The following is a 25,331-nucleotide window of genomic DNA, read 5'->3' as shown; positions in this document are numbered from 1 at the left end:
TACTTGTGTTTAGTAAAAGAGGTGGAGGGTGACCTCACTTGCCAGGGGATTAATGAAGGGGGGGGGGGGCAGGGGATTAAGGTGGTTAGTTCAGGTGGAGGGTGGAACTTAGATAGGGAGTCTGCATGAAATGTTTGCGGGGGGAGGTGGACACGACTCATGCTTTATAGTTACCCCCCTGGGTGGCAGTAACTGTTAGGCATCGTTATGGGTTGGTGTGAGGTACACTGAACAGAAGCCAGTAAGTAAATATTTTTTATTATTATTATTATTGATTTACAAAGTGCCAAATATTCCGTGGCATGAAGTAAGAAATAAACACGGGGTATATAATAATACAGACAATGGTGTACACCAAATATAAACACTGCTGCAAAATACAGAATTGGTAATTACAATGACAAATGTAACACGATGAATAAGATGTATAACAATTTGCAAGACACAAAATGAATAACAAATTCCAAGACACAAAAGGGTGAGAGAGCCCTGCCCTTGTGTGCTTACAATCTAAAAGAATGGGGGGGGGGGGGGACACAAGAAATGGGGTAGCATTCAATACATATACCTAGAGGCAGTGGGACAGATTTATCAAAGCATTACCTACAGTTTGTTTCTTCTGCCCATACACTGGTCGATTTCAGGCATCGATCGATCAGAAATCGATTCTATCAAATCTATCGATCGATCGATTTGTGGCCGATTTCCCCTCTGTTGCAGATGCGGGAGAGCCACTCATGGTGGCACTGACGTGGTATGGAGTGTACTGCGCAGGTGCAGAACTACTGCACCTGAGCAGTACACTCCAGACCACGTCAGCACGGCTGGGAGCGGCTCTCGCACAGGTGCAGTAGGTGCTGACCTAGCAAGGTCGGCATCTGCAACGGAGGGGACCCCCAGGCCACCAGCTGGATGCAGAGCTGCGGCAAGGGCACAGGACGGCTGCCATAGGCTGGAGGAAGCCGCGGGTAAGTAGATTTTTTTTTCTATTAGCTCGGACCTTCTCTATAACTGCCATTTCCAAGAAGGCAATCTGTCCAACCACTGCTTAAAGGGAATCTAAAATGAAAATAAACTTATGATATAATGATTTGTATGTGTAGTGCTGCTAAGAAATAAAACATTGTCAGCACAGATATGAGTCTCATATGGTTTCCAGTACAGGAAGAGTTAAGAAACTTCAGTTGTTATCTATGCAAAAGAGCTTCTGTGAGCTCTGCGACTTTGTACAGTCATGGACAGCACTGTCTTTTGCAGCTCTTATCTCAACTGTCTCTCATGGTTTCTTCTTTGTTTATGTTTTTTCTGCAGAGAAAAGTTCAGAGTCAATAGCCTGCTCTGTGAAATCATTTAAATTGCTGAGTGTATTGTGGAAACTACAATTATTAGAGAATGATGCAATGTTATAAAAAATATTATATACTGTATATATATATATATATATATATATATATATATATATATATACACTATATATATATACTGTATATATGAAAATAACAATATGACACTATTTTCTTTGCTACTAATGTTCTAATAATTATCCGTATCAGGCCCGGTTCACATTAGCGGTGGCCGTCCGGAATCGCCGTGCCGGAGCCGCACCGCTTGCAGAGCGGACGGAACGGACGCACGGCATAGCAATGAAAGCCTATGCGTCCGTTCACATGCGTCCGTTCTGCCGGACCGGAGCCGGACCGGATCCGGGCCGGATCCGGACTCCGTTCCAACATGCGCTATTTTTTGATCCGGCTCCTCCGGCAGCCGTATCCGGGGCGGAGCCGGACTGCACCATCCGGCCAATACAAACCAATGGGAACCGGAGAGCGCACAACACACTGGCTGAGAAATCCGGATGTTCTACCCCACTTCCTATGCGGATTGTTGCGGCGATATTGGATGGGGACACATGGGCAAGCATTTTGGAGTGGAGCAGCACAGCTGGATCCGGATCCGGAGATGTTGGCAGCATGTCGCAGGTGGAGGTGAGTGCTAAACAGCAGAGGGCCTGATTCCACAGGTCCCCCTTCTGCTGACCTCCCAGATCCCAACATTTTTTTTGTTTTTTACGTTACTTTTGCCAAACGGATCCGGATCGCATCCTGATGAACACCTGATGCAACCTGACCGGATCCGGATCGGATCCGGATCAGAACCGTACGGTTCCGATCCGGATCCGGTCAGGTCATCCGGTCCGTTTGGCAAACAACCGCAAGTGTGAACGGGGCCTCACACAACCAATTCATTATATCATGAGGTTTTTTTTTCGCTTCAGCGTCACTTTAATTGATTACCAAAGGCTTTCCCAAATTTTAGCATCCACAGCCATTTTGCCCAATTTTTTAAGCTGCACATGACTTTTCGGGGTAGGAAAAATGTGCTCAGAGTGGTAATCCTGAGCTCAGGTCGGGGTAAGGAATTCCATTGTTTTCTATGTGATATGGAAAAAGTAATGGTGGGACGGAGATGGTATTCTGTTGGTGGACTACCTATCGTAGGACTCTAGTATCCTTGGACAGTGTTATGCTAACCCTTGCTTCCTTTTTACAATATTCATTTATAGATTATTTAGTCAGAAGGAGATGCTGCTTGCTTTTTTGGCAGTTGGAAACAGCTGTAAACAGCTGTTATTTCCCACAAGGTTTACAGACAGGAAACTGTCAGGACCATGGTCCTGATATCACACTGTGGGAGGAGTTTAACCACAAAATCAGCTATACAGAGCCCCCTGATGATCCGTTTGAGAAAAGGAATACAATTCTCATGGGGAAGGGGGTATCAGCTACTGATTGGGATGAAGTTAAATTCTTGGTTACGGTTTCTCTTTATGAACAGACCTTGGAAGATGTCAAGCAATACAGGCATTTTACCTCATAATGTCGTAACTACCTAGGAAGCAGTCTACCCACCCACTGCCTCTTTGGGTCCCCTTCCAGCATGCCACCAGTAGGTGCCATATGCCCCCAACTACAGAGCAGTGCAATGGAGCACAGGGTGTCATACTGCAAGATTTTTTTGCAGTCTAGGACCATTTCACAGCTGTGCAAAATATTTCAAGCTCAACACACACCATACAATCTTGGTTGTACAGATTTACCAAAGCTATGTAGTATAAGGGCCAACAGATTGAAAATACCTTGGATGATTGATTGTAAAAGCTCTTATACTACATGAAAGTGGTAAGATTGAACAACTTAGATTGTATGGTGTGTGTTGAGCCTTAGATATATACTCTTTCCATCCAATCCTACTGACACAGCTGGTAAAACTTTATTTGTAAAGCAAACCTGTGAGGATAAAAATTGTGCTCCAGAACTCCCCACATCCTCCACAAGCTCACCACTGCTATATAGAGCTAATGCATTTTAGCAGTACTTTACATAGTACACTAACCATTTTGAATCTAGGCCTCAGCAGTTTCAATATTTTAGCCATGCCCCTATTTAAGCACCAATAACTTTTTCACTACTTATGAAACCTTAGTGATATATACATCATTTTTGTTGTGTGGACAAACTAGATTTCTTTTCTAAGCAAGTATTTAATATCCAGTTAATTTTAAAGGGAGAAATAATTTAGTTCTATATTCAATTTGTTACTTTTTATTTTATAGATGGCAGCAGCCTCAGCTTAAACCATCCCCCCCCCCCCCCATTCTCACCCCTGCCAAATCTATTCTACCACTTGTCACAGTGAAAATGGTGCCCCGTATGCCTAACTTTATAGGTTTTTGTGCATGTAGCAAACTGTTAAACCACTTCACATCTAGACCTAGGAATTTCCTCCTTATGGATAGAGCAAATTTGACATTTTAGCTATGTCCCTGTTTATTTACTGCACCAGGTGCAGTATAATTACCTTCTGGAAAATGTAATTTGAAGTCCCAGGGAAGCGAAAATTAGTCAATGGAAGTGGGCGTCCCCCAACCACTCCCATGCAGCCGAGCGTGCTACCATTACCGCCAGTTAGCGGGGACATGAATGAATGGGAATGCAGTTCATTCATTAACCTAAGTCCCCGAGTCAATGAACACTTGCATTTATTAGATGCCTGCGTCATTGTATCTTCCAGATGTTACACTACCACACATTATTTCCAATTCATGTCCTTAGGTACGCGAATTGGAAATAATGACTGAGGACATCTTGTGACCAAATAGTAAAACTACATCACAACACATTTTATTTTATAAAAATACCTACACTTACATCTAAAATTAACTATTTCCCTCCCACACTCCCCCATAGTACCCAAACATTATACAGTATATGTATATACACATACAAAAATACATTAATAGTTGCCTTAGGGACTGAACTGTTTTAATAATTATGTCAAGGGGTTATATTACTGTTATTTTTTTTAATGTGTGGGCTTATAAAGTGATGGACGCAAAACTGAGAAAATGCATCTTTATTTCTAAATAAAATATTAGTGCCATAAATTGTACTAGGGAACATTTTTAAACGTTGCAATAACCGGGACAAACGGGCAAATAAAATGTGTGGGTCTTATCCACAGTAGAACGTTTTATTTTAACACTCTAATGGTCAAAAACTGAGAAATAATTATTTTTTTTCCATTTTTTTATTATTCCAATTAAAATGTGTTTAGAATAAAATAATTCTTAGCATAATGGACCTCCCAAAGAAAGCCTAATTGGTGGTGAAAAAAACAAGATATAGATCATGTCGTTGTGATTATTTGGGATAAAGTTATTGGCGAAAGGGAGGGGCACTAATAGGTGAAAATTGCTCTGTCCTAAAGGGGAAAAAACCCTCAGTGGTCAAGTGGTTAAACAGCAATAACTTTATCCCTGCCCATGACACCTAAATTATATATCTTTTTTTTTTTTTTTCAAGACAAACTAGACTTTCATTGGGCAGTCTTTTTATCCATTGAACATTTTCTTTTCTATACATTGTAATGGGAGAAATAAGAAAAAAAACACAATTTTTACCCATTACAGTCTAAAAATAAATAGTGCTACTGTAGATACATTTTAAACAATTTTATATGGCTGTGGGTTATACGAACCAATAACAGAAGATGTTTATATTAAAAGTATATGTAAGTAGTTTATTAGATACAACATTTCAACACATTAAAAGCTGCTTATCATCGGTATCATAACCTACTGTAGATAAAGACCCCAAATTTTATTTGGCTACTTCTACCGTTTATCACAAAACCTGTCATGATTTATGGTGATATTATTTTATTCTCAAATAATAGAGGATTTTTGCTACAGTGTGTACTTTTCATGTAGCATTAGCAGCCCCCCTCCCCCGTATTGATAGCCAGATGTGCCCAGTATTAGCTTGCCCCAGCATAGATAGCCTGATGTGCCCCTTTATTAGTCCCCACCCCATATAGATAGCCAGATGTGCCCCCTTATCCCCTCCAGTATAGATAGTCAGATATGCACCTTTATTGCCCCCCCCCCCCCCAAAAAAAAAAAAGATAGCCAGGTGTGTGCTCATGTGCCCTGCCTCCCCTCAATGCAGAGATGCTTCAGCATGGAGGATTAATCAGTAAGGATATCTCACCTGTGCTTTTTTTCCAGCGGAAGTCAGATTCCCCTCCATACTATATCGCTGCCAGACTTATTAAGCCTGATGAATCGTGTCCTGGCTTGATGACCTCATCAAGCCAGGACCTGATCCATTCGGCATAGTTAGGCTGTTAGGTTAGTTAGGTTTTTGTTTTGCTTTGGCAATGCTAAATGTATTTGGTCCTGCCAATAAAGCTTTTTTGGATTTGGCTGACAGCAGTAGTGTACGGAGGGATGCCGCACACACACACCAAACACTATACTTTGGTAAGCAGCACCACTCAGAGCTGCAAACCTAGTATTCAATCAGGCCACACATAAGCATCCAACACTAGACCCACCCTAAAAGATACTACCTTGTCATTGGTGGACTGGGCTAAAAATCCTATCGGCCAAATTGATTTACTTTTTGCCAAATTGATTAACTAAAGGGCTCTTTATCTAAAAAGAACATAATGGTATAAGAAGTTTAAGAAGAAATAAGTCAATTCAAATCCCATACTGGATTGTAATACAAAGAAATAGCAGGCTAGTTTTCTATCCCTTCTGTAGTTTGATTGAATGTGGAATTGGAAGTTGTATTTTTTAAAGTGGAACACCAGTCAAGATAATATTCTAATATATTATATATAATATAGATATATTATATAATAAAACTTCTGGTTCACCACGGTGCCCACATACCTATGAAATCACAGCCGGAAGACTTGGGTGTAGGCTATAGCCACTATATGGCTAACCCTGCTCCTGCACAAGTCCCGGCGGCGTTAATTACTATCCCCCTTCCTGGTCCACGTGGATAGTGGGGAATGATGTAATTCGGCTTCCAACTATTGCCGGAGGCTGAATTACAGTGTTTTAAAAGTAACTTCAGCTCCGTCCTCTGACAAAGCCAGTTACTCTCTGTGCGCTGCTATAGCCGTAATTCCTAAAATGGTCTATGGTGGCGCCGGCTGCGCCCAAATCTCCTGCACTGTTATTACAACGCTCGTTACAGTTTACCCAATGTAGGAGGACGGTAGGGTGGCACCTTTCCCATCCCTCCGCTCAGTGCCACAAAAATCTCCTGGATATATGTTGTGATCATTAATTCCAAAAAAAGTCTCTAGGTAGAAGAACGGTAGGGTGGCATCTTTCCCATCCCTCCACCAAACAAACAATCTCCTGGAGAAGAAACGATTGTATATTGTTCCAAGGCAAGCATTTTTGAGAGTTTTCTGTGATTTTTAGTGGGCTCCAGCCCTTATGCCTTTTTCAGACGAACAGCTCAGGGAAGTGTACAGTACTGGAGGGAAAAAACTAAGACAAACGGGAGCCCAAATGGTGCAATATGTCACAAGTATTGAGTACTAAAAATACTTCTATAGAAGGGTACTCAAAAAGGTGGGTTGCACAGGGGACAACCAACCACTTTAGGCAGGTGAAGTGTTTTAAACCTGACTCCACTCAGGTCTACCAGCAGTCCTGGACTCGGTCGCTCTCTTAGCAAAAAACCTGCGCCCCTTGAATAGGTGCGCAAGGCTCCCCTCCCAGAAGGGCGGGGGGAGTAAGGTACAGTGGAGGGTAAAGAGGCGCCCAATGTATATAAAACACTTTAAAATCAATAAAATGAAAAAGATTGAAGTGGCTTACCTCACAGGCGACAATCTCACTTTAGATAAGGAAGTTTAATTGAATATTAACCACCTTAGCGGTATGGACGAGCTCAGCTCGTCCATTACCGCCAGAGGGTGCCGCTCAGGCCCTGCTGGGCTGATTTTTATGAAATAAAGAGCAGCACACGCAGCCGGCACTTTGCCAGCCGCGTGTGCTGCCCGATCGCCGCCGCTCTGCGGCGATCCGCCGCGAGCAGCGGCGAAAGAGGGTCCCCCCAGCCGCCTGAGCCCTGCGCAGCCGGAACAAATAGTTCCGGCCAGCGCTAAGGGCTGGATCGGAGGCGGCTGACGTCAGGACATCGGCTGACGTCCATGACGTCACTCCGCTCGTCGCCATGGCGACAGGAGAAGTCAAACACGGAAGGCTGCTCATTGCGGCCTTCCGTGTTACTTTTGGCCGCCGGAGGCGATCAGAAGAACGCCTCCGGAGCGCCATCTAGTGGGCTTTCATGCAGCCAACTTTCAGTTGGCTGCATGAAATAGTTTTTTTTTAATTTAAAAAAAACCCTCATGCAGCCGCCCCGGCGATCTTAATAGAACGCCAGGGTGGTTAAGCACAGGCAACACGTTTCGTGGGACTATGCCCACTTCCTCAGGCCAAATAAAAGTTCCCTAGCAGTCTATAAGCCACATTCGGGGCGCACGTGTTGCCGTCCGGATTTCGGCAATGTGTGCGGGAGGCAGAAACGCACATCAGAAGTGCATAGACTGCACTGTCTTATGTTCACACTGCAGAGTTCCGGACCTGTGCGGTCCACAAATGCATACTACACGCATTTTTTAACAAAACACGTGGCAGACTCATTCAGTATAGTGAATGGGATCAGCCACGCAATGCATGCAAACGCAGATGGCTTGCGTTCGTACGCGTTGTGTTCTGATCGCATGGCCATCCGTGTTTGATAATGTGAACGTGGCCTTATACCTGCAATTTTCGCAGAGTTTTTCCCTACGCTATTTGCAGTCCTATGCGTTTTTTTACTCCCATTTTTTACCACAGATAATGAAAGTCAATGGGTAATCATATGCAATGTGCAAATTTATGCTGCACGAAGTACTTTTTTCAAGCATACGAAAACGCAGACACAATTTTTAGCAGATGTGTAATTCCCCATTGACTTTCATTAAATGTGCGCCAAATGCACGATTTAGCAAGAAAGTGAACTTTTTTTTTTTTGCAAGAGGTTTTTCGCATTAAAATTCACATTCATATACTAATTTTTGTGCGTTTTCCACAGCTAATAAGGGTACGTTTCCATTGGTGCCGTGCGGTTCCAGTGCTGAAAACGCATGTGCGATTTCGCATGCGTTTTGTGGCCAAGCGTTTAAGGGCTCGTTTCCACTATCGCGAATCCGCATGCGTCCAACACATGCGGATTCGCACATGGTATGCAAGTGGATGGGCCTGTTTCCACTGTTGCGTTGGTGATGTGCGTTTTTTTCAGCGGTGAAAAAACGCACAAAAGAGCCAACGATTTCGCCTGAGAGTGGAATGCATGCGAATCGCATGCAATGTATTTAATAGGAAAATCGCATGCGTTTTCCCCATGCGTTTTTTGCCACGAATTCGCATGCGAATTCGCATAGGTACGATGTAAATTCACACAGGCAGTGACATGGTTAAAATCGCATATACCCTCACCTATGCGAATTCGCGGCAAAAAACGCATGGGGAATCACATCCGCATGCTATTTTATCAGCGGTGGAATCCAGGCGATTCCGCACCGCAACAGTGGAAACGAGCCCTCAACCATGTCAATGCTGGTGTGCTTTTTACATTGTTTTTACACAAAAACGCATAGAAAAAGCATGTAAAAAACGCGTTTTTCCTATTAATTACATTGTATGCGATTCGCATGGTGTGCGAATTCTGATGGCTCTGCCGTGCAGATTTCTTCTGCACATAAAAACGCAAAGTGGAAACAGTCCCATTCACTTATATTGGTCATGCGAATCTGCATGCAGAAAACGCATTCAGATTCACTCTAGTGTAAATGGGCCCTGAGGGCTTGTTTCCACTATTGCGGTGCGGAATCGCCTGGATTCCACCGCTGATGAAATCGCATGCGGATGCGATTTCCCATGCGTTTTTGCCGCTAATTCGCATAGGTGAAGGTATATGCGATTTTAACCATGTCACTGCCTGTGTGAATTTACATTGGTACCTATGCGAATTCGCATGAAAATTTGCATACCATAGCCGCATGCGAATTTCCTATTAAATACATTAGCGGCGATTCGCATGCATTCCACTCGCAGGCGAATTCGTTGGCACTTTTGTGCGTTTTTTTACCGCTGAAAAAAACGCACATCAACAACGCTACAGTGGAAACAGGCCCATCCACTTGCATTACATGTGCGAATCCGCATGCGTTGGACGCATGGGGATTCGCGATAGTGGAAACAAGCCCTGAAAGTGCATGTGATATACGAATTTATGCTGCAAGTTTTTGTTTCGTTTTTCCAGGGCACGCCACTCTTCTGCTTTTTAGCAGAGACTCGGCTATCATCTGGCTTGCCCAGTCCAGTGTGAATCTTTCCACAAAACGAACTTTAAAGCCACCAAACAGAACTACAAGTGCCAGCATCCTCAGTTCCCGCTGATACGTGTGGCAACGTTTGTTCTATATTAGCACTAGTGGCGGGTTATGTTTCCCCTGCGTTCTGTGCTGTAACTCGGAGTCATTGCCACTGCTGCACAGAGCTTGCAAAAGACACAGCTGCTGCTTTCCACCCACAGCCCTTCCTTGTGAGCGTCCCCCTCCCTGGTGCTTCCGCTTCCTCAGGTCACACATGGCTACAAGCTCTGGCTCCGGGGACATGGAGGTGGCAGCCGGCTGCGAGCACTACACCCGAGGCTGCGAGCTACGGGTGAGGGATACACGGGGGTGATACCGGGGGACAGACCTAGCAGAAGGACGGCAGATGTGACGTCACCGGCATGTGTGGGGAGAGCTGTGTGCTTCCCAGAACTCTCCGCTTGTGCTGCACTGCACTGCAGGGAACAGCTGGCGGGCTCTGCCTGGACATCCACTGATGCAATGTAGCCACTATTGTCATGGGAAGGTGTTTTGCAGAGCGATGTGTATGTTACAGTGAGTTGTGCGATCAGTTCTTTCAGTGAGGAGGAATTAGGGAGGCTGAATTACTGCTATAGCTGTGATATGGAATTTGAGTAGGCAGGCAGTTTCTAATTCTGTAGCAGTGTCAACCCTCCTTGGCTAAACAGGTTAAACTTTGAACTGTGCTAAACAAATTCTGAAAGCTAATGACTAATATCAACTACATTGTGCACTCTGCTCTCCTGCCCGCTGCATGATGTCACGAACGCACACGCCGCTTCGCTGTTCCTCTGCCCACCGCATAGCAGCACCAGCTATACATTTGACTCATGTTTGTGTAGTCTGCACCAGTGATGTCGCCCACGGCGATCGGGTCCCGATTCCCAACGGGTGACATCCATCAAGGTCGTGTATGCATCTGTAGGTTGATTGATTATTCAGGGCTTGGGTAATTAATAGTTTGCAAACTGAATTAGCCCTGTGCAAAGTTCTAGTACTAGGCCTGAGTACACTTTTACCTTGTTGAGGTATCAGCAATGCGTTTCAGGGCCCGGTTCCACTAGACCCGAATTTTCAGTGTTTCCCCCAGGGCTGTGGAGTCGACGTTGGAGCAATTTTGGGTAAGCGGAGTTGGAGTCGGAGTCGGAGTCAGTGATTTAAAAATGATTTTGTACAAAATCCACAGCCCTGGTAAGTATTAGACTAAGGAGTCGGAGTAGGGGCCATTTTGGGTTCCCGGAGTTGGAGTTGGTAGTTTCATAAACTGAGGAGTCGGAGTTGGAGTCGGAAGATTTTTGTACTGACTCCACAGCCCTGGTTTCCCCACATCTTAGTTGAATGGGGAAACACTGCTTGTTCAATCAATAGTGTGGAAATCGCATACGGGTGCAATTTGGAAGTAATGCTGCAGTTTGCCTTAGCACACATCCAAATCCATATGAGGGCTCGTTTCCATATGTGCGCGTTTAGTCGTGCTTATGGAAACATGACCGCAGGAACAGCAGAGAGTGCATAGACTGTTTCCATACATGTGATTCACCACTGAATGGTTGCACATGCTCCAGGTTGCACGCATTTCAGGGCGATTGCGCCCGCAATCCCATTCATTATAGTGAATGGGATCACAAGCACCGCCTCGGGGAATCACGTGATGACATATGGCTCCTGCGTTCTTTTACACTACATGCAATTCTGATTTTTAATTTTTATGCAATTCTAATTCTTGATGCGATTAAAAAGAAGTCCTGCATGCTGCTTTTTTTTCTGCATTTCTCTTGAGTTGTTAGCATCCAGTTAAAACCAAAATTGCTTTTTGCAGTGTAAAAGAAGCCTCACTGTGATTTGTGTGCCACATCTGATTCAGACTTAACCTTGGCACCCCAGTGGATATGGGCCCTTAGTGTGCGATGCGCAAGGACAGCATTGTCTTGCGCATCGCACAAGTTCTGTCTGATAGTCACATCTATGTTGCACAGCCAGGGCCGGATTTACCATAAGGCACTGTACAATACAATAATACAATACAATAACATTTGTAAAGCGCTTTTCTCCCATAGGACTCAACTGTAGGCACGTGCCTATAGGCACCTGATGATAGAAAAGCGGCTCACTCCTCTCCCCTAGCACCTCCCTCCCTGCTTCCCTTTGCGGAGTCCTGAGCAGAGTGTAAATGAGAGGCTACTCACCCAGTTCTCGGCATTCCACTGACCAGATCTCGATTCAGTCAGGGGCACCTCTAGTTACTTAATACCGAGGGTATCTCTCACTACCTAATGCTAAGGTACACCTATTTATTTATTGTATTTATAAAGCGCCAACATATTACGCAGCGCTGGACATAATTTAGGTTACAAACAATATTTAGGGGTGACATACAGCAAAATGACAATACCTGAATACAAGAAAGACCAGATCACGCAGCACAGTATGAGTACAAGGTAATGCTTAGTCAGTCACTGGAGGGGAGCATGGAGATTAGGCAAGTTAGGTTCACTCAGATGCATAGCGTAGGTTCACAGTAATGGAGGTGCATGATCAGGTTGGACACAAAAGGAGGAGGACCCTGCCCAAAGGCTTACAATCTAGAGGGAGAGGTAAGGACACGAAAGGTAGGGGACCAGAGTTCAGCTGTAGTTTAGAGCACTTGTGAGGGGTAGTAGGCCAGAGTGAAAAGGTGAGTTTTGAGGGCCTTTTTGAAGATGTTAAAGGAGGGGCTGCCCTAATGGGTGGAGGTAGGGAGTTCCATAGTGTTGGAGCAGCTCTTGAGAAGTCCTGGAGGCGTGCATGGGACTGGGTGATGCGGGGGGCGGTTAGGCGAAGTTCATTGGAAGAGCGGAGTGAGCGGCTAGTTGTGTACCTCTGAGTAAGATCGGAAATGTAGGTTGGACAGGTTTTGTGGACAGATTTGTAGGTCAGACACAGTATCTTGAATCTGATTCTGGACTGGATAGGAAGCCAGTGGAGGGATTCAAGGAGGGGATCCGCCGTTGTGGAGCGATGGGAGCAGTGGATAATTCTGGCTGCCGTATTCATGATGGACTGCAGTGGGGCTATTCGGGTCATAGGGAGACCAGACAAAAGGGCATTGCAGTAATCAAGGCGGGAAATTATGAGGGCATGGATGAGGAGTTTGGTGGCAGAGGTCAGGAAAGGGCGAATCTTACAGATGTTACAAAGGTGTAAGTTGCAGGACTTTGTGAGGTTTTGGATGTGGGGAGTGAAGGAGAGTGCGGAGTCCAGGGTGACAGACAGCGGGCTTGAGAGGTAGAGCGAATGGTAGTGTGGTTAACAGTGACATGCACATCTGGGAGGTTCATGGATGGCCGGGGTGGGAAGATCATAAATTCCGTTTTTTCTAGATTTAGTTTCAGGATCCTAGCGGACATCCAGGAGGAGATGGCTAATAGGCAGGAGGAAACCTTGTCCATGGTAATGGTGGATATGTCAGGTGTGTGGAGGTAGATCTGGGTGTCATCTGCATACAGATGATAGTTAAAACCCATGGAGGAGATAACCTTGCCAATGGAGGATGTGTATAGGGTGAACAGTAGGGGGCCAAGGGCCGAGCCTTGGGGAATCCCACCGAGAGGTGGTTGGGGGTGGACGAGGACTCATTGAAGGTGGTCGTGAAGGAGCGGTTGGAGAGGTAGGATGAAAGCCAGGTCAGGACGAGATTGTGAATGCCCATGGACTGGAGGGACTGGAGGAGTAGGGGATGATCTACTGTGTCAAAAGCTTCTGAAAGGTCAAGGAGGAGGAGAATGGAGTATTTACCTTCAGCTTTAGCTAAGGCAAGGTCATTGACCACTTTGATGAGAGCAGTTTCGGTTGAGTGGGCAGGCCGAAATCCAGATTGCAGTGGGTCTAGCAGTGAGTTTGCATTGAGGTACTGGGTCAGGCGTTTGTGAACCAGACGGTCAAGGTGTTTTGAGGCAAAGGGGAGGAGGGAGATAGGGCGGTAGTTGGAGGGTAGCGAGGGGTCTAGGGAGGGTTTCTTGAGCAGGGGTAGTACAGTGGCCTGCTTGAAGTCTGAGGGGACGGTGCCTGTGGATAGGGAGAGGTTAAACAGGGTAGTGAGAACTGGGGCCAATTCCTTGAAGTGAGGCTGGAGTAAATCAGAAGGGATGGGGTCAAGGGGGGAAGTAGTGGTATGGGAAGTCTGCAGTAGGTGGTTGACTTCCTCGGTGGTAGTAGGAGTGAAGGAGGTGAGCGTAGATTAGGGTGGAGGAGGGGCTGGTTGGGAGGGGGTGGGAGGTGAAGATTGGATATTTCCTGACGGAGGGAGACAATTTTGTTGGTGAAGTAAGTGGCTAAATCTGTGGCAGAGAGGGAGGAAACGGAAGGTGGGGGAGTGGGTTTAAGCAGGGAGTTGAAAGTGGCAAATAGATGCCGGGGATTGGAAGCTTGTGCTCCGATGAGTATTCCTGCTTCGCATGAGCGATGCAGCCTGACAACAGCAGAAGTCCACCAGCAGATTCCCCCTGTGCCTCTGCACACACCAAACAATACACAGCAAAAAAATAAGTAGTCGCTAAATCAGGCTAATAATCATCACCTTACAAGGTTAGGGGCTCATGGCCATGTGGCCGACCTCAGGTAAGTTTGTTCTTGGGCTTTTTATCTTATATCAGACATGTTCAATCGTAGATATGCTCATTGTATGTGTATTATGCGGATGCATCCACTGTTAATTTTGGGGCCCCTCTAAGAGTTTGACCTTGATGCCGGCAGAGGGACTTAACCCACATTATTATTATTATTATTATTATTTATTTATAAAGCGCCAACATATTCCCGTGGCGCTGTACAATGTAAGAAAACAAACAAGGGATACATAATGATACAGACAATGATATACATCAAATATAAACACTGATACAAGATACAGCACTGCTGATTACAATTTGATTTAACATGATGACTAAAATGTATAAATGTCTAACAGTGTGCAAGCAATTAAATTAATAACAGTCCATGACACAAAAGGGTGAGAGCCCTGCCCTTGCGAGCTTACAATCTAAAGGAATGGGGTGGAAACAAGAGGTGGGGAAGTATACAGTATATGTACAGGCAGTGCGTAATTAGGTTATTTAGTGGGTGCATGGCCTAAGCTAGAGAATATGCTTGTCGGAAAAGGTGGGTTTTGAGGGAGCGTTTAAAGATTTCAAAGGTGGGAGAGTGGCGGATGTGTTGTGGAAGGGCATTCCAGAGGAGGGGTGAGGCACGTGAGAAGTCTTGTACATGTGAATGTGAGGAGGTAATTGTAGAAGAGGATAGAAGAAGCTCGTGTGCAGATCTGAGATTGCGGTTGGGTTGGTATCTGGAGACTAGTGAGGAGATGTACAGGGGAGAGAGATTGTGGAGAGCTTTGTAGGTTAGGGTTAAGAGTTTGAACTGAATCCTTTCATTAATTGGTAGCCAGTGAAGAGCTTGACAGAGGGTCAGCAGAGGAAGAGCGAGAGGAGAGATGAATGAGTCGAGCAGCAGAGTTCAGTACAGAATTGAGCGGTGTTAGTCGGTTAGTTGGAAGTCCACCAAGCAATATATTGCAATAGTCCAATCGAGATATAATAAGAGCATGTACTAACATTTTGGTTGTGTCATGGGAGAGAAAATGTTGGATACGTGCTATGTTTTTCAGTTGGAAATGGCAGGAGCTGGTTAGGGAGTTAATGTGAGGAGTAAATGAGAGAGAAGAATCAAATATTACCCCCAAGCACCGTGCTTTGGGAACTGATGTTATAGATGTGTTGTTAAAATTTATTGTAATATCAGGCAAATGGGTGGGCAGGGATGGTGGAAAGACTATTAGTTCAGTTTTATTCATATTAAGTTTTAAGAAGCGAGAGGACATGAAAGAGGAAATAGCGGACAGGCAGTTGGGAACCCGTGTGAGGAGGGAGTTAAGGTCTGGGGCCGAGAGGTACAGTTGTGTATCGTCTGCATATAGGTGGTATTGGAAACCAAATGAGCTGATTAAGTTACCAAGACCGTGCATGTAGATGGAGAAGAGGAGGGGACCGAGGACAGAGCCTTGAGGTACCCCTACAGACAGAGGATGTGAAGAGGAGGCCTGATCTGAATAAGAAACAGTGAAAGACCTTCCAGAGAGGTAGGAAGATATCCAGGAGAGAGAGAGGTCCTTTATTCCTATAGATGAAAGGATCTGTAAGAGTAGAGTGTGGTCGACAGTGTCGAATGCTGATGACAGATCTAGAAGGATGAGTATGGAATAATAGCCTTTGGATTTAGCTGTGAGGAGACCATTAGCTACTTTGGTGAGGGCTGTTTCTGTGGAGTGGTTTGGCCGGAAGCCAGATTGGAACTGATCAAGCAAGGAATTTGCAGATAAATACTGACTTAGTTCAGCGTGAATGTGGCGTTCAAGTAATTTAGATGCAAATGGAAGAAGTGACACTGGGCGGTAGTTAGCAAGTTCGGTGGGGTCTAGAGATGGTTTTTTAAGTAGTGGTGTTACAACAGCCCTCTTGAGTGAGGATGGAAAAATTCCGGTGGAGAGGGATAGGTTAAACAGCGATGTTAGGGCAGGGATGAGGGATGTGGATAGCTGTGGAATGAGATGTGATGGGATAGGATCCAAAGAACAGGTGGTTAGATGGGATTTGGAGATAAGGGAAGAGAGCGAATGTTTGGAGAGTGGAGAGAAACTGGAAAGAGAGCAGTCAACAAGAGGAGTGGAGATGGAGTTTGATGTCTGCGTGGAAAACACACTACGGATTTTTGCAATTTTATCTGTAAAGTATGTTGCAAATTCTTCAGCTGATAAGCATAAAGAAGGAGGAGGAGGGGGTGGTCGGAGAAGGGAGTTGAAAGTACTGAACAGGCGCTTTGGATTGTGCAAGTGGGAGGATATGAGGGAGGAGAAGTATGATTGTTTTGCAGAAGAGAGAGCGGTTTTGAACTTGTTCAACTCTTTTTTGTAAGTAATGAAATCCTCATTAGTATTAGTTTTTCTCCAACGGCGTTCAGCTACCCTAGAGCACCCCTTTAACTGTTTAGTAGCTTTGGTCAGCCAGGGTTGGCGACTGCCTGTTGGATATGTGGCACTAACAATCTCATTTATTTGGGGGTGTTGTGTTAGCTGATAACTATCTGTGAGTTTTGGTAGCTGCCTCTAGAACACCTTACTTGGAGATGGTCCCCTGGCAGCTGCATGCACCTAAGCTGAGCTTTCTGTTGACTGCATCATTCAGATGTTCTCAGTCAGTTGGCTTAAAGTGTACCTATAAAAGGTAAAGTTAGATCCTTACCTCAGTTGAGCCTCTGCCTCTGATTGACAGTGGCATCAATTCACTAAGCGATACCATCTTTTGTAATGCAAGAAACAGGAGATTTTACCAAACATCTTCTGAAACACCAATTCAATAAACCTATTACCAAACTGCAAAGTAAAATTACTGTCTTGTGTGGTAAATACCTTTAACCTCCTTGGCGGTATGAAAAATACCGCCAGGAGGGAGCGCAGCAGTTTTTAAAAAAAAAAAAAAATTTTTAATCATGTAGCGAGCCGAGGGCTCGCTACATGATAGCCGCTGCTGAGCGGCATCCCCCCGCCCGCTTCGATCGCCTTCGGCGATCTCCGATCAGGAAATCCCGTTCATAGAACGGGATTTCCTGGAGGGCTTCCCCCGTCGCCATGGCGACGGGGCGGGATGACGTCACCGACGTCACTGACGTCGGGACGTCATTGGGAGTCCCGGGCCACCCCTCGGCGCTGCCTGGCACTGATTGGCCAGGCAGCGCTGGGGTCTGGAGGGGGGGGGGGCCCGCGCCGCAGCAGATAGCGGCGATCGGGCAGGGGCCGGCGGCGATCAGAGTGCTGGCGCAGCTAGCAAAGTGCTAGCTGCGTCCAGCAAAACAAAAATTATGAAAATCGGCCCAGCAGGGCCTGAGCGGCACCCTCCGGCGGCTTACCCCGTGTCACACACGGGGTTACCGCCAAGGAGGTTAATAAATGTCAACTCACAAAAATTACAGCATTCGGCAAAGAAAGTAAAATGTTCAGTGTTTTAAGACCTATCTGGACTTGCCAATAACTAAAGGTGCGTACACACATGCGACTATAGTCGTTTGTAACGATCGTTCCCCGATCTTTACCAACGACGATCGTTACAAAAAACGAACCAACGACTATTAAGGCAAACGACGAACGAGGCAAATCGCTACAAAACAAAGTTCTGTCTTGGCGGATTTTTACCACCGACGATCGTTAGCAAAAGTGGTATATCGTTGGAAACGATCGTTCGTACCAGGCTGGACATGCGCATTTCTCTTTTTCTCCAAGGAACTTTACAATTTTATGCGCAGGCGCATTAAGTGCTTTTACGTGGTGTAACGTTCGTTCTAACGATATGATCGTTACACACTTTTTACAACTAACTTTACTTCGGTCGTTCTTTCGTCAATTAAAAGATCGTTCGTCGTTGACAACGAACGATCGTTGTCGCATGTGTGTACGTAGCATAACAATCAGCATGCAATACCATTGAGAGACAAGGCAGACAGCCAATAGGAAGAGTCTCCTGGTCCTGCTTCTCATTCCATTTAATCCAATGCACTGTTCTACAGTATATATACTGATACACAAAAGTCCTAAGACCTCTAATGGTTGCATGCACATCTAAAGAGATGCAGGGTGGAGCAGGAAAAAAGGGCGCATGCAGCAAGTGGACTAAATGGGCACCACCATAGGCGCCAATACAAAATAGCGGCCTTTGGGTGCCAGAGCAGAAATTTGCCCGATATATAGCGGGCAGTGATGCAGCACCCACTATACATTGGGCATCGCAGGCCCCCAAAGGCCGCTATTTTGTATGGGCGCCTATGGTGGCGTCCATTTAGTCCACTTGCCGCAAGCGTGAATGCCAGGTGACCCGGCCGGGGTTGCTCTGGCGATGGGCAGATGGCAGAGCAGCAACCCGGCCTTGGATGGTTAGACACGGCGTACTCTGGTTCAGACATCCCCTTCAGGTCGGGGAGCAATCAGGGGCCCAGCTGAGGTTAATGCCTCCTCCACCCCTCTGACCAGGTACCTCCAGGCAGGGGCAGGTGGCATCGGCCAGGGGCCATCGGAGCACATGTCACTGGCTCTCAGCTCTTTAGGGGAGATCCGCAGCCAGGCCCTGCATTCTCAGGCTGCCCTGAATATCCCGGGAGCAGCTCAGGACTCTGGCCCAGGGGGGAGGGTTATGGGTTAGGCGTCCGGACAGTTCTGTGTGAGAGTAGGGTTAGGTTTGCCCATAGTAAAATATCGGTATTTAATATCGATATTTTAAGGTTTTTATAGTAAATATGATATTTAATAATAATATTTTACTAACGTTCCTGTGCGCCCTTTTTTCCTCGAGCCTTTATTTGTCGTATGCAGGCAGGAAGCCTTGTATTTCCCAAATTACACAGGAACGGCACATGCAGAGAGAAGAATCGCAACTTGTTGCCTGACCTACTCTACAGCTGATGAGACATTACCAACCAGGTCTTCATGAACTGAAAATTGTTCAGTAAATTACCATACCATTACCGCATGTGTTGAAATCTTAGTGAATTTAGAGGAAAAAAGTGTAAAATACCGAAAGTATATATATATTTTTTCCGAACAGGCCATATTGATCTGAACCCTGTGTCTAAACATCACTACACTTCTTTGATATATCTTTTGCAGATATCCATAAATGTACTACATTATTGTCTTTTGGTTGTGTATGTACTTATCTCTTGTGTATCTCAGTAATACTTTGTAAAGAAATGAATCAAGCCTTCAAGGTGTCAAAACGTCGACTCCTTCTGTTCTTTCAGGCACCTTGCTGTGGTAAATTTTATACTTGTCGCTTGTGCCATGACAGCATAGAAAATCACAAGATGGATCGTTTCAAGGTAGTGGAAGTCCAGTGTGTGAAATGCAAGCGTATTCAGAAGGTACAGTGTCGTAGTATTCCATACTTGAAATCACAAATGTTGTACAATAATTTTCATTTCCTGTAAATTACGCCACCGTGTTTTGGAAGAAAATGTCTTTAGCTTGTACACAGATTTAATAGTTGGCCCATAAGCACAGTTTGTACAATGGGCCTGCAGTTATAGTTACATAGAATCCCTTTAGTCTGTGCATTGTTTCCCATAAACGAGGAATCACAGTGTATAAATGGTGGAAAGCCAGTAGTTTGCTATGGCATGTAGACCCATTTTCTTTGGAGTCCTATTCAAACATGATGACTAAGTATAGTTTTATGCATTTAATTCTGTAGGAAACCTGTCAGGATAGAAAAGAGAGTACGGCTGTGGCTGACTCCTTCTCAAAGTGTTTCTTGAGTGTCTCCTTGGTCCAGCCACCATACTCTTCCATCTGCGCGATTTTCATCTGCCATCTGCACGATCAGAAGTGCATAGACTGCACTGTCCGATGTTTCCATACATGCTGTGCAAAATACCACAGAATCGCAATGCATGGTTGCATACATTTCAGTGCGTTTAGCGCTGCTATCGCATTGATTTCAAATGAATCGAATTGCAAGTGCCTCAGGGAATCATGAGCATGGCCACCTGCGTTGCAAGTGGAAACTAGGCCTTACAGATGATGAAAAGCAGACACAACTACATAGTTACTTACTGAAATGAACACCCAGATCTTGAGTTATTTTGTTTTAGATCTGCTTACTTGTTTCATGTTGGTGACACAACATACTAGCAAAGTCAGAAAATCACAGTCAGGAACAGGGTCGAGGCAGAGGCGAGAGAGGCTCCAGCCTCAGGGTGCAGTATAGGAGGAGGTGCACAGCTCTCTCAGTTATCATTCCCCTATTGTTTTTGAAGAAGAAAGAAATAAGAAAAGGGGATACATGGCAGTGATTGCAAGCCAGATAACTAGAGATTAAGTTGTTGGGGCCCTGGGGTGCCTCTTAGTCTAATAGTAATCAGTGTGTGACGGCTGGGGTGGGAGGGATGGAGGGGCACACTTTGGTGTCTCAGCCTCAGGTGCTGGAGGACCTTGTCCCGGCTCTGGCCAGGAAAGTAGCATTCTCAGAGGCTGGTAGCAATGCTGGGATAAGGCCCCCACAATACTCACCTTTATTGTCCTTATCCAGAAACCTAGGATAAGGGAAGACAGGGTGATAACAGATGCTTTGAGAAAATGTGAACAGCCAATAATGTCAAGGTAATAGCTTTCACCACATAATTTCAGAACATGCCTTTCATTGGGCTCTGTGAGGTAGTACATTCTGACCCTTGGGTACAGGTCTCATCCATCAGTGGAACTGGTCCAGCATAAAGCCAGTGTATATGGTATTGCAACAGAAAGTTAATGACCATACATTAGGTGACTTGGTGGCCGATTGACGATCAGATTAGATTATTCGAATCAAAATTGGATGAAAATCGGTGGCGCCAAGTGCTTGCTTGATCGACAATGCGACACATTGGTTATATTAATCGGTCAGACATACTGCAAGATCTTGGGCCGACTTGCTCGCTCGTGTGCGTGCGTTAACAGCGAGCGATATCGGGACAAATGCGACAAGACCCCCAACGCTGTCCCCACTAATGTGTAATGTACCCCCTGGTGTCCAGTGCACTTATACATTACCTGTTTGCTGCTTGCCCTCCGCTGGCCCCGGGTGCTCTCTTCGCTCCATACACGTGCACCACGTGGTTGCTGGAGTAACGGGGTGCACGTGTGACATCACACACTTGCTCGCATGAACGCCGGCAGCTATGTGGGGCGTGTGTAAAGAGCAAGGAGTGCGCCCGGGGCCAGCGGAGGACAAGCAGCGGGTAGATAATATACATATCACTGGGCATCACACATTAGGGGGGACGGCAATGCGGTGAGCTCGGCTGATTCCATATCCATTTTAAATTGATTGGGAATCGGCCTGCGGGGTATGGGCAGCTGACAGATTTCTCTCTAATCATATTCGATTAAAGAGAGATTCGTCTTTTCGAATCTGCCCATCATTTCTAGATGTATGGCTACCTTTAATCTGCCAACGTCAAACCAACAAATGCTTATTCAGGACATATACATTTTTGAACTATACATAGTCTTCTTGATAGCTGTGTGTAGTTGGTCATTGTAACTCGAAAGTATACTAAAAAAAGGGGATGGGAAGCATAAATCAAATTCTCAAGTGTGCTGTTCCGGGGGTCTAGAAACCACAATAGGTAGCACCAGAATAGAACAAGCAGAAGATCCAGTTTAGAACACAGAAGTGTGAGGAAGATGGAGAGTGGCATGGAGCACATCAATGAGAGGTTGCTGCTCCGGGGCAATTTAGCTAAATTGATCGCACTTGTCCCTGCATAACAGCGTAGTACCGTCTTTCCCCGAAAATAAGACAGTGTCTTATATTAATTTTTGCTCTAAAAGATGTGCTAGGGCTTATTTTTAGGGGATGTCTTATATTTGTATCAGGAAGTGTAACTCAGCAGAACATTTCCTGTTCCTTTGTACTGTGATTGATGTTCATGGATTTGAAAGTATGCTACTGTACTGATCAGGCACCTGCCCTGTCTTCCCTGCACACAGCTGATAACCTTGCTGTGTGCTGGGATGACAGGATCAGTGCCCAATCGGCACTGCACCGCTGTGTCCCCGCTTGCTGGCTGCCTCTTCCTCCTCTTTAACTTCCGCCAGGGCTTATTTTCGGGGTAGGGCTTATTTTCAGGGAAAAAGGGTATATGTATTCAATAATAGAAATAATAATCACCAAAACAGCTTTCTTTGTGATTGTTGTGGGATTAATATGTATATTATTGACTCCTTGCAATATATAGTGGGGGAGCGCAGCGTAATATGTTGGCGCTTTATAAATAAAATAAATAAATACATTTCATGAGCTCTTTTCTGGTTCTACTTATAGTTAGTCATCCTCTTCCCTATGTGTCTTCACTGCCACCATATGTATTCAGTGACTCATTTTCTATATTTATACCTAACTTGCAATCTGAGCACCATTGTTTATTGTTTTGCTATTTTGTGTACCATTGTTGAACAATGTAATGTCTCTGTTATAAGTGACAATACTACATAAAACAATATATCTATTGTACAGTGCTGCATGTGCTAGCGCTTTACAAAAAAGGTTTAACACCTTTAAACCTTTTTTGTAAAGCGCTAGCACATGCAGCACTGCATCTAGCGATTTTGCTGCCAACCAACCATCCCATTTAATCATTATTATTGAATCAGATAAAAATTGGTGCTGAAACGAGCATGCCCAATCGATGAGCCAACCAATATTGGGCCAAAATTGGTCGAAAGTTTAGATCGCACACGCTGGAAAATCTCTGGCCAACGTGGTCGATTGGGTGCGCAAAGGTAATGGTGCATTAAAATCTCTCACCTGTCTGGCAACCGCGAGTCCAGCTTCTCCTTCTTCCTCATTCAAGTGACTTCCAAACTGGCGCATGTGTGATGTCACCCATGCATTACAGGCTGTGTGAGGCAGCCATGAGGGATATAAATGAGGAAGAAGGAGCAGCTGGACTTGCGGTGACCAGGCAGTTGAGAGGCTGTAATGCAGGGCATTGGTGGGATGGGGCACGTTAACATTTGGGGAGCAGTGACAGAAGCAGCAGATGTGGCATCACAAGGACAATTCCCAAAATCTATTGAAAGTCAATCTACGGTGTATGGGCAGCCAACATAGTTTCATTTGTATTGGTCAAAGTGTAGAAAACGTTTTCTGGAGAGGTATATGACAATGACGGCATCGAAAAAATAATGGGCCTATTGTATGAATCTATGCCAGGCTGCACAGAGCAATATTATCATAGGTTTCTGCATCAGGCTTCATGTTCCTAAAGAATTACAGCATTCGGGTAGTTTCTAGCAAAAAGAATATCAACAAATGAAAAACTGTGATGCAAAGAGGAAGCATTGTATACTTGGGTATTAAATCCATGTATGCATGTTGCTGAAATTTAGTTATGTTAAGTTTAGTGAACTCAGGGGGGGCTGAGATCATCAGAATCATCTCTTTGAGCATGGCAGCTTGGCCTCATCTCCCCTGAGCAGTGACATCAATTGCTGCCTTTGTGCAAAAAAGTGTTAATAAAGGGATATGCATACAATCAAGTATCTAAGTGACAAGACTGCTCAACACCATTAAGCGAGGTGTTTGAAACTAGTGTTTGTAACTGCTAGCGTATACCAAAACGTAGTTTCCCTGGTGCCCTGACCACTTGCGCAGTACCACTGAGCTGCTGGTTCACGTAGGAAAAAAACGGTTCCGTGATACTGTACAGGTGCAGGCCATGTTGTGCCTGGGCAATGCAGCCATGCTCGTTTACACACGGGAGTGTGGCCACAAACCTATTTGACAAGCCCTTGTCCCAGCATTAGAACGGCGAAATCAAGTGGGACGGGGGTAACCTCTGGATTATCCCTTCCCTCTACTAAGGTAAGTAACCTTTTTTTTTTCTCTTTTAAAACTCACGGGTAAGCGTCTTTTATCCAGAAGGCAGAATATATAAAGCCAAATGTTTATTCCACCTACAATATGAAGCACACTTAATGAAGACGGTAAGGGCAGCACAGAGGATAATAACATCTGCTCTAGAGTATAGTTTTTTACTTGCTATTCTTTAGAAAATGTTAACATGTTTTCATGTGTGGTTTTTTTTTTTAGGCTCAACAAAAATGCGAACATTGTAATCATGTTTTTGGGGACTATTACTGCGATATATGTCACCTCTATGACAAGGACAAGAATCAGTATCACTGTGATGGATGTGGTATATGCAGGTATGGAATAGCTATTTATACTGGAATCATTAACTTATGTACTGACAAAGAGTGACCGTGAACAGGCATGGAAAGTAGAATTCATTTTTGGGTTCATAGGGCTCGATTCACAAAGCGGTGCTAACCCAGTTAGAGACTTTAGGCGTGATAACCATTGCACCACGCTGGTGAAAAGCCCCTTATCATGCCTAAACTCAGTTTAGGCATGATAATAGTTTAGGCGTGATAAGTTTAGATAAGTTTAGATCGCAAAGTCCCGCGCTCAAAGCAGCGCCATTAAACTCTGCGACGTTTCGCGCACCAGACTTTGCTAGCGCAAAACTTTTGATCAGCTGTGTACTGCGGTGCGAACCCAGTTGGTGCTATAGTTATCATGCCTAAACTTATCACGCCTAAACTTATCACGTCTAAACTTATCATGCCTAAACTGAGTTTAGGCGTGATAAGGGGCTTTTCACCAGCGTGCTAACAGTTTGCACCGCTTTGTGAATCAAGCCCATTGTCTTTGGAATCACTAATTCTGTACTGAAGTCTACTGTGTACTGTAAAGCTTTTCCACACTTAACCAAAGTAATTTCTTGTTGCATGTGTTCAGCGGTTGCCTGAGATTTCTGCACAGAGCCATCACCTGACCATGGTCACTGTCACAGGAGCCCTAGTGGCTGACCGCACTTAGCCTTCTAAACGGTGCCAGCGCACAGATCGTGCGAACTCTGGTCGCAGTCAATGCGCAGGAACCGTTAAGAATTAGCCGCAGACAACTCAGAAGGGAGCCTGTGAGACACGGGTAATTACA

At 45.1% G+C, this 25,331-nt stretch overlaps 2 protein-coding genes across 4 annotated transcripts in view; one reads left to right on the top strand and one right to left on the bottom strand.

The window, feature by feature from the left end:
* Window positions 1–10,191, bottom strand: part of CDKL2 (cyclin dependent kinase like 2) — a 95,595-nt gene extending 85,404 nt beyond the window's left edge. Inside the window, exon 1 of one of the 2 annotated variants that reach the window (XM_068233062.1) lies at window positions 10,118–10,191. The gene's annotated coding sequence lies outside the window, so the exon portion shown is untranslated. The remainder of the gene's footprint in view (window positions 1–10,117) is intronic. The other variant, XM_068233053.1, reaches the window with a different exon arrangement.
* RCHY1 (ring finger and CHY zinc finger domain containing 1) overlaps window positions 9,985–25,331 on the top strand; it is a 53,243-nt gene continuing 37,896 nt past the window's right edge. The window contains exons 1-3 of one of the 2 annotated variants that reach the window (XM_068233084.1): window positions 9,985–10,081; window positions 19,588–19,707; window positions 24,420–24,535. In XM_068233084.1, the coding sequence (XP_068089185.1) occupies window positions 10,004–10,081; window positions 19,588–19,707; window positions 24,420–24,535 (314 nt within the window). In that variant the 5' untranslated portion in view covers window positions 9,985–10,003. Of the gene's footprint in view, window positions 10,082–10,144; window positions 10,306–19,587; window positions 19,708–24,419; window positions 24,536–25,331 lie in introns of those variants that run through there. The other variant, XM_068233095.1, reaches the window with a different exon arrangement.

This window comes from Hyperolius riggenbachi, chromosome 1 (genome assembly GCF_040937935.1).
Source record: "Hyperolius riggenbachi isolate aHypRig1 chromosome 1, aHypRig1.pri, whole genome shotgun sequence".
NCBI classification, from domain to species: Eukaryota; Metazoa; Chordata; class Amphibia; order Anura; family Hyperoliidae; genus Hyperolius; species Hyperolius riggenbachi.
This window is presented reverse-complemented; position numbering and strand designations above follow the sequence as displayed.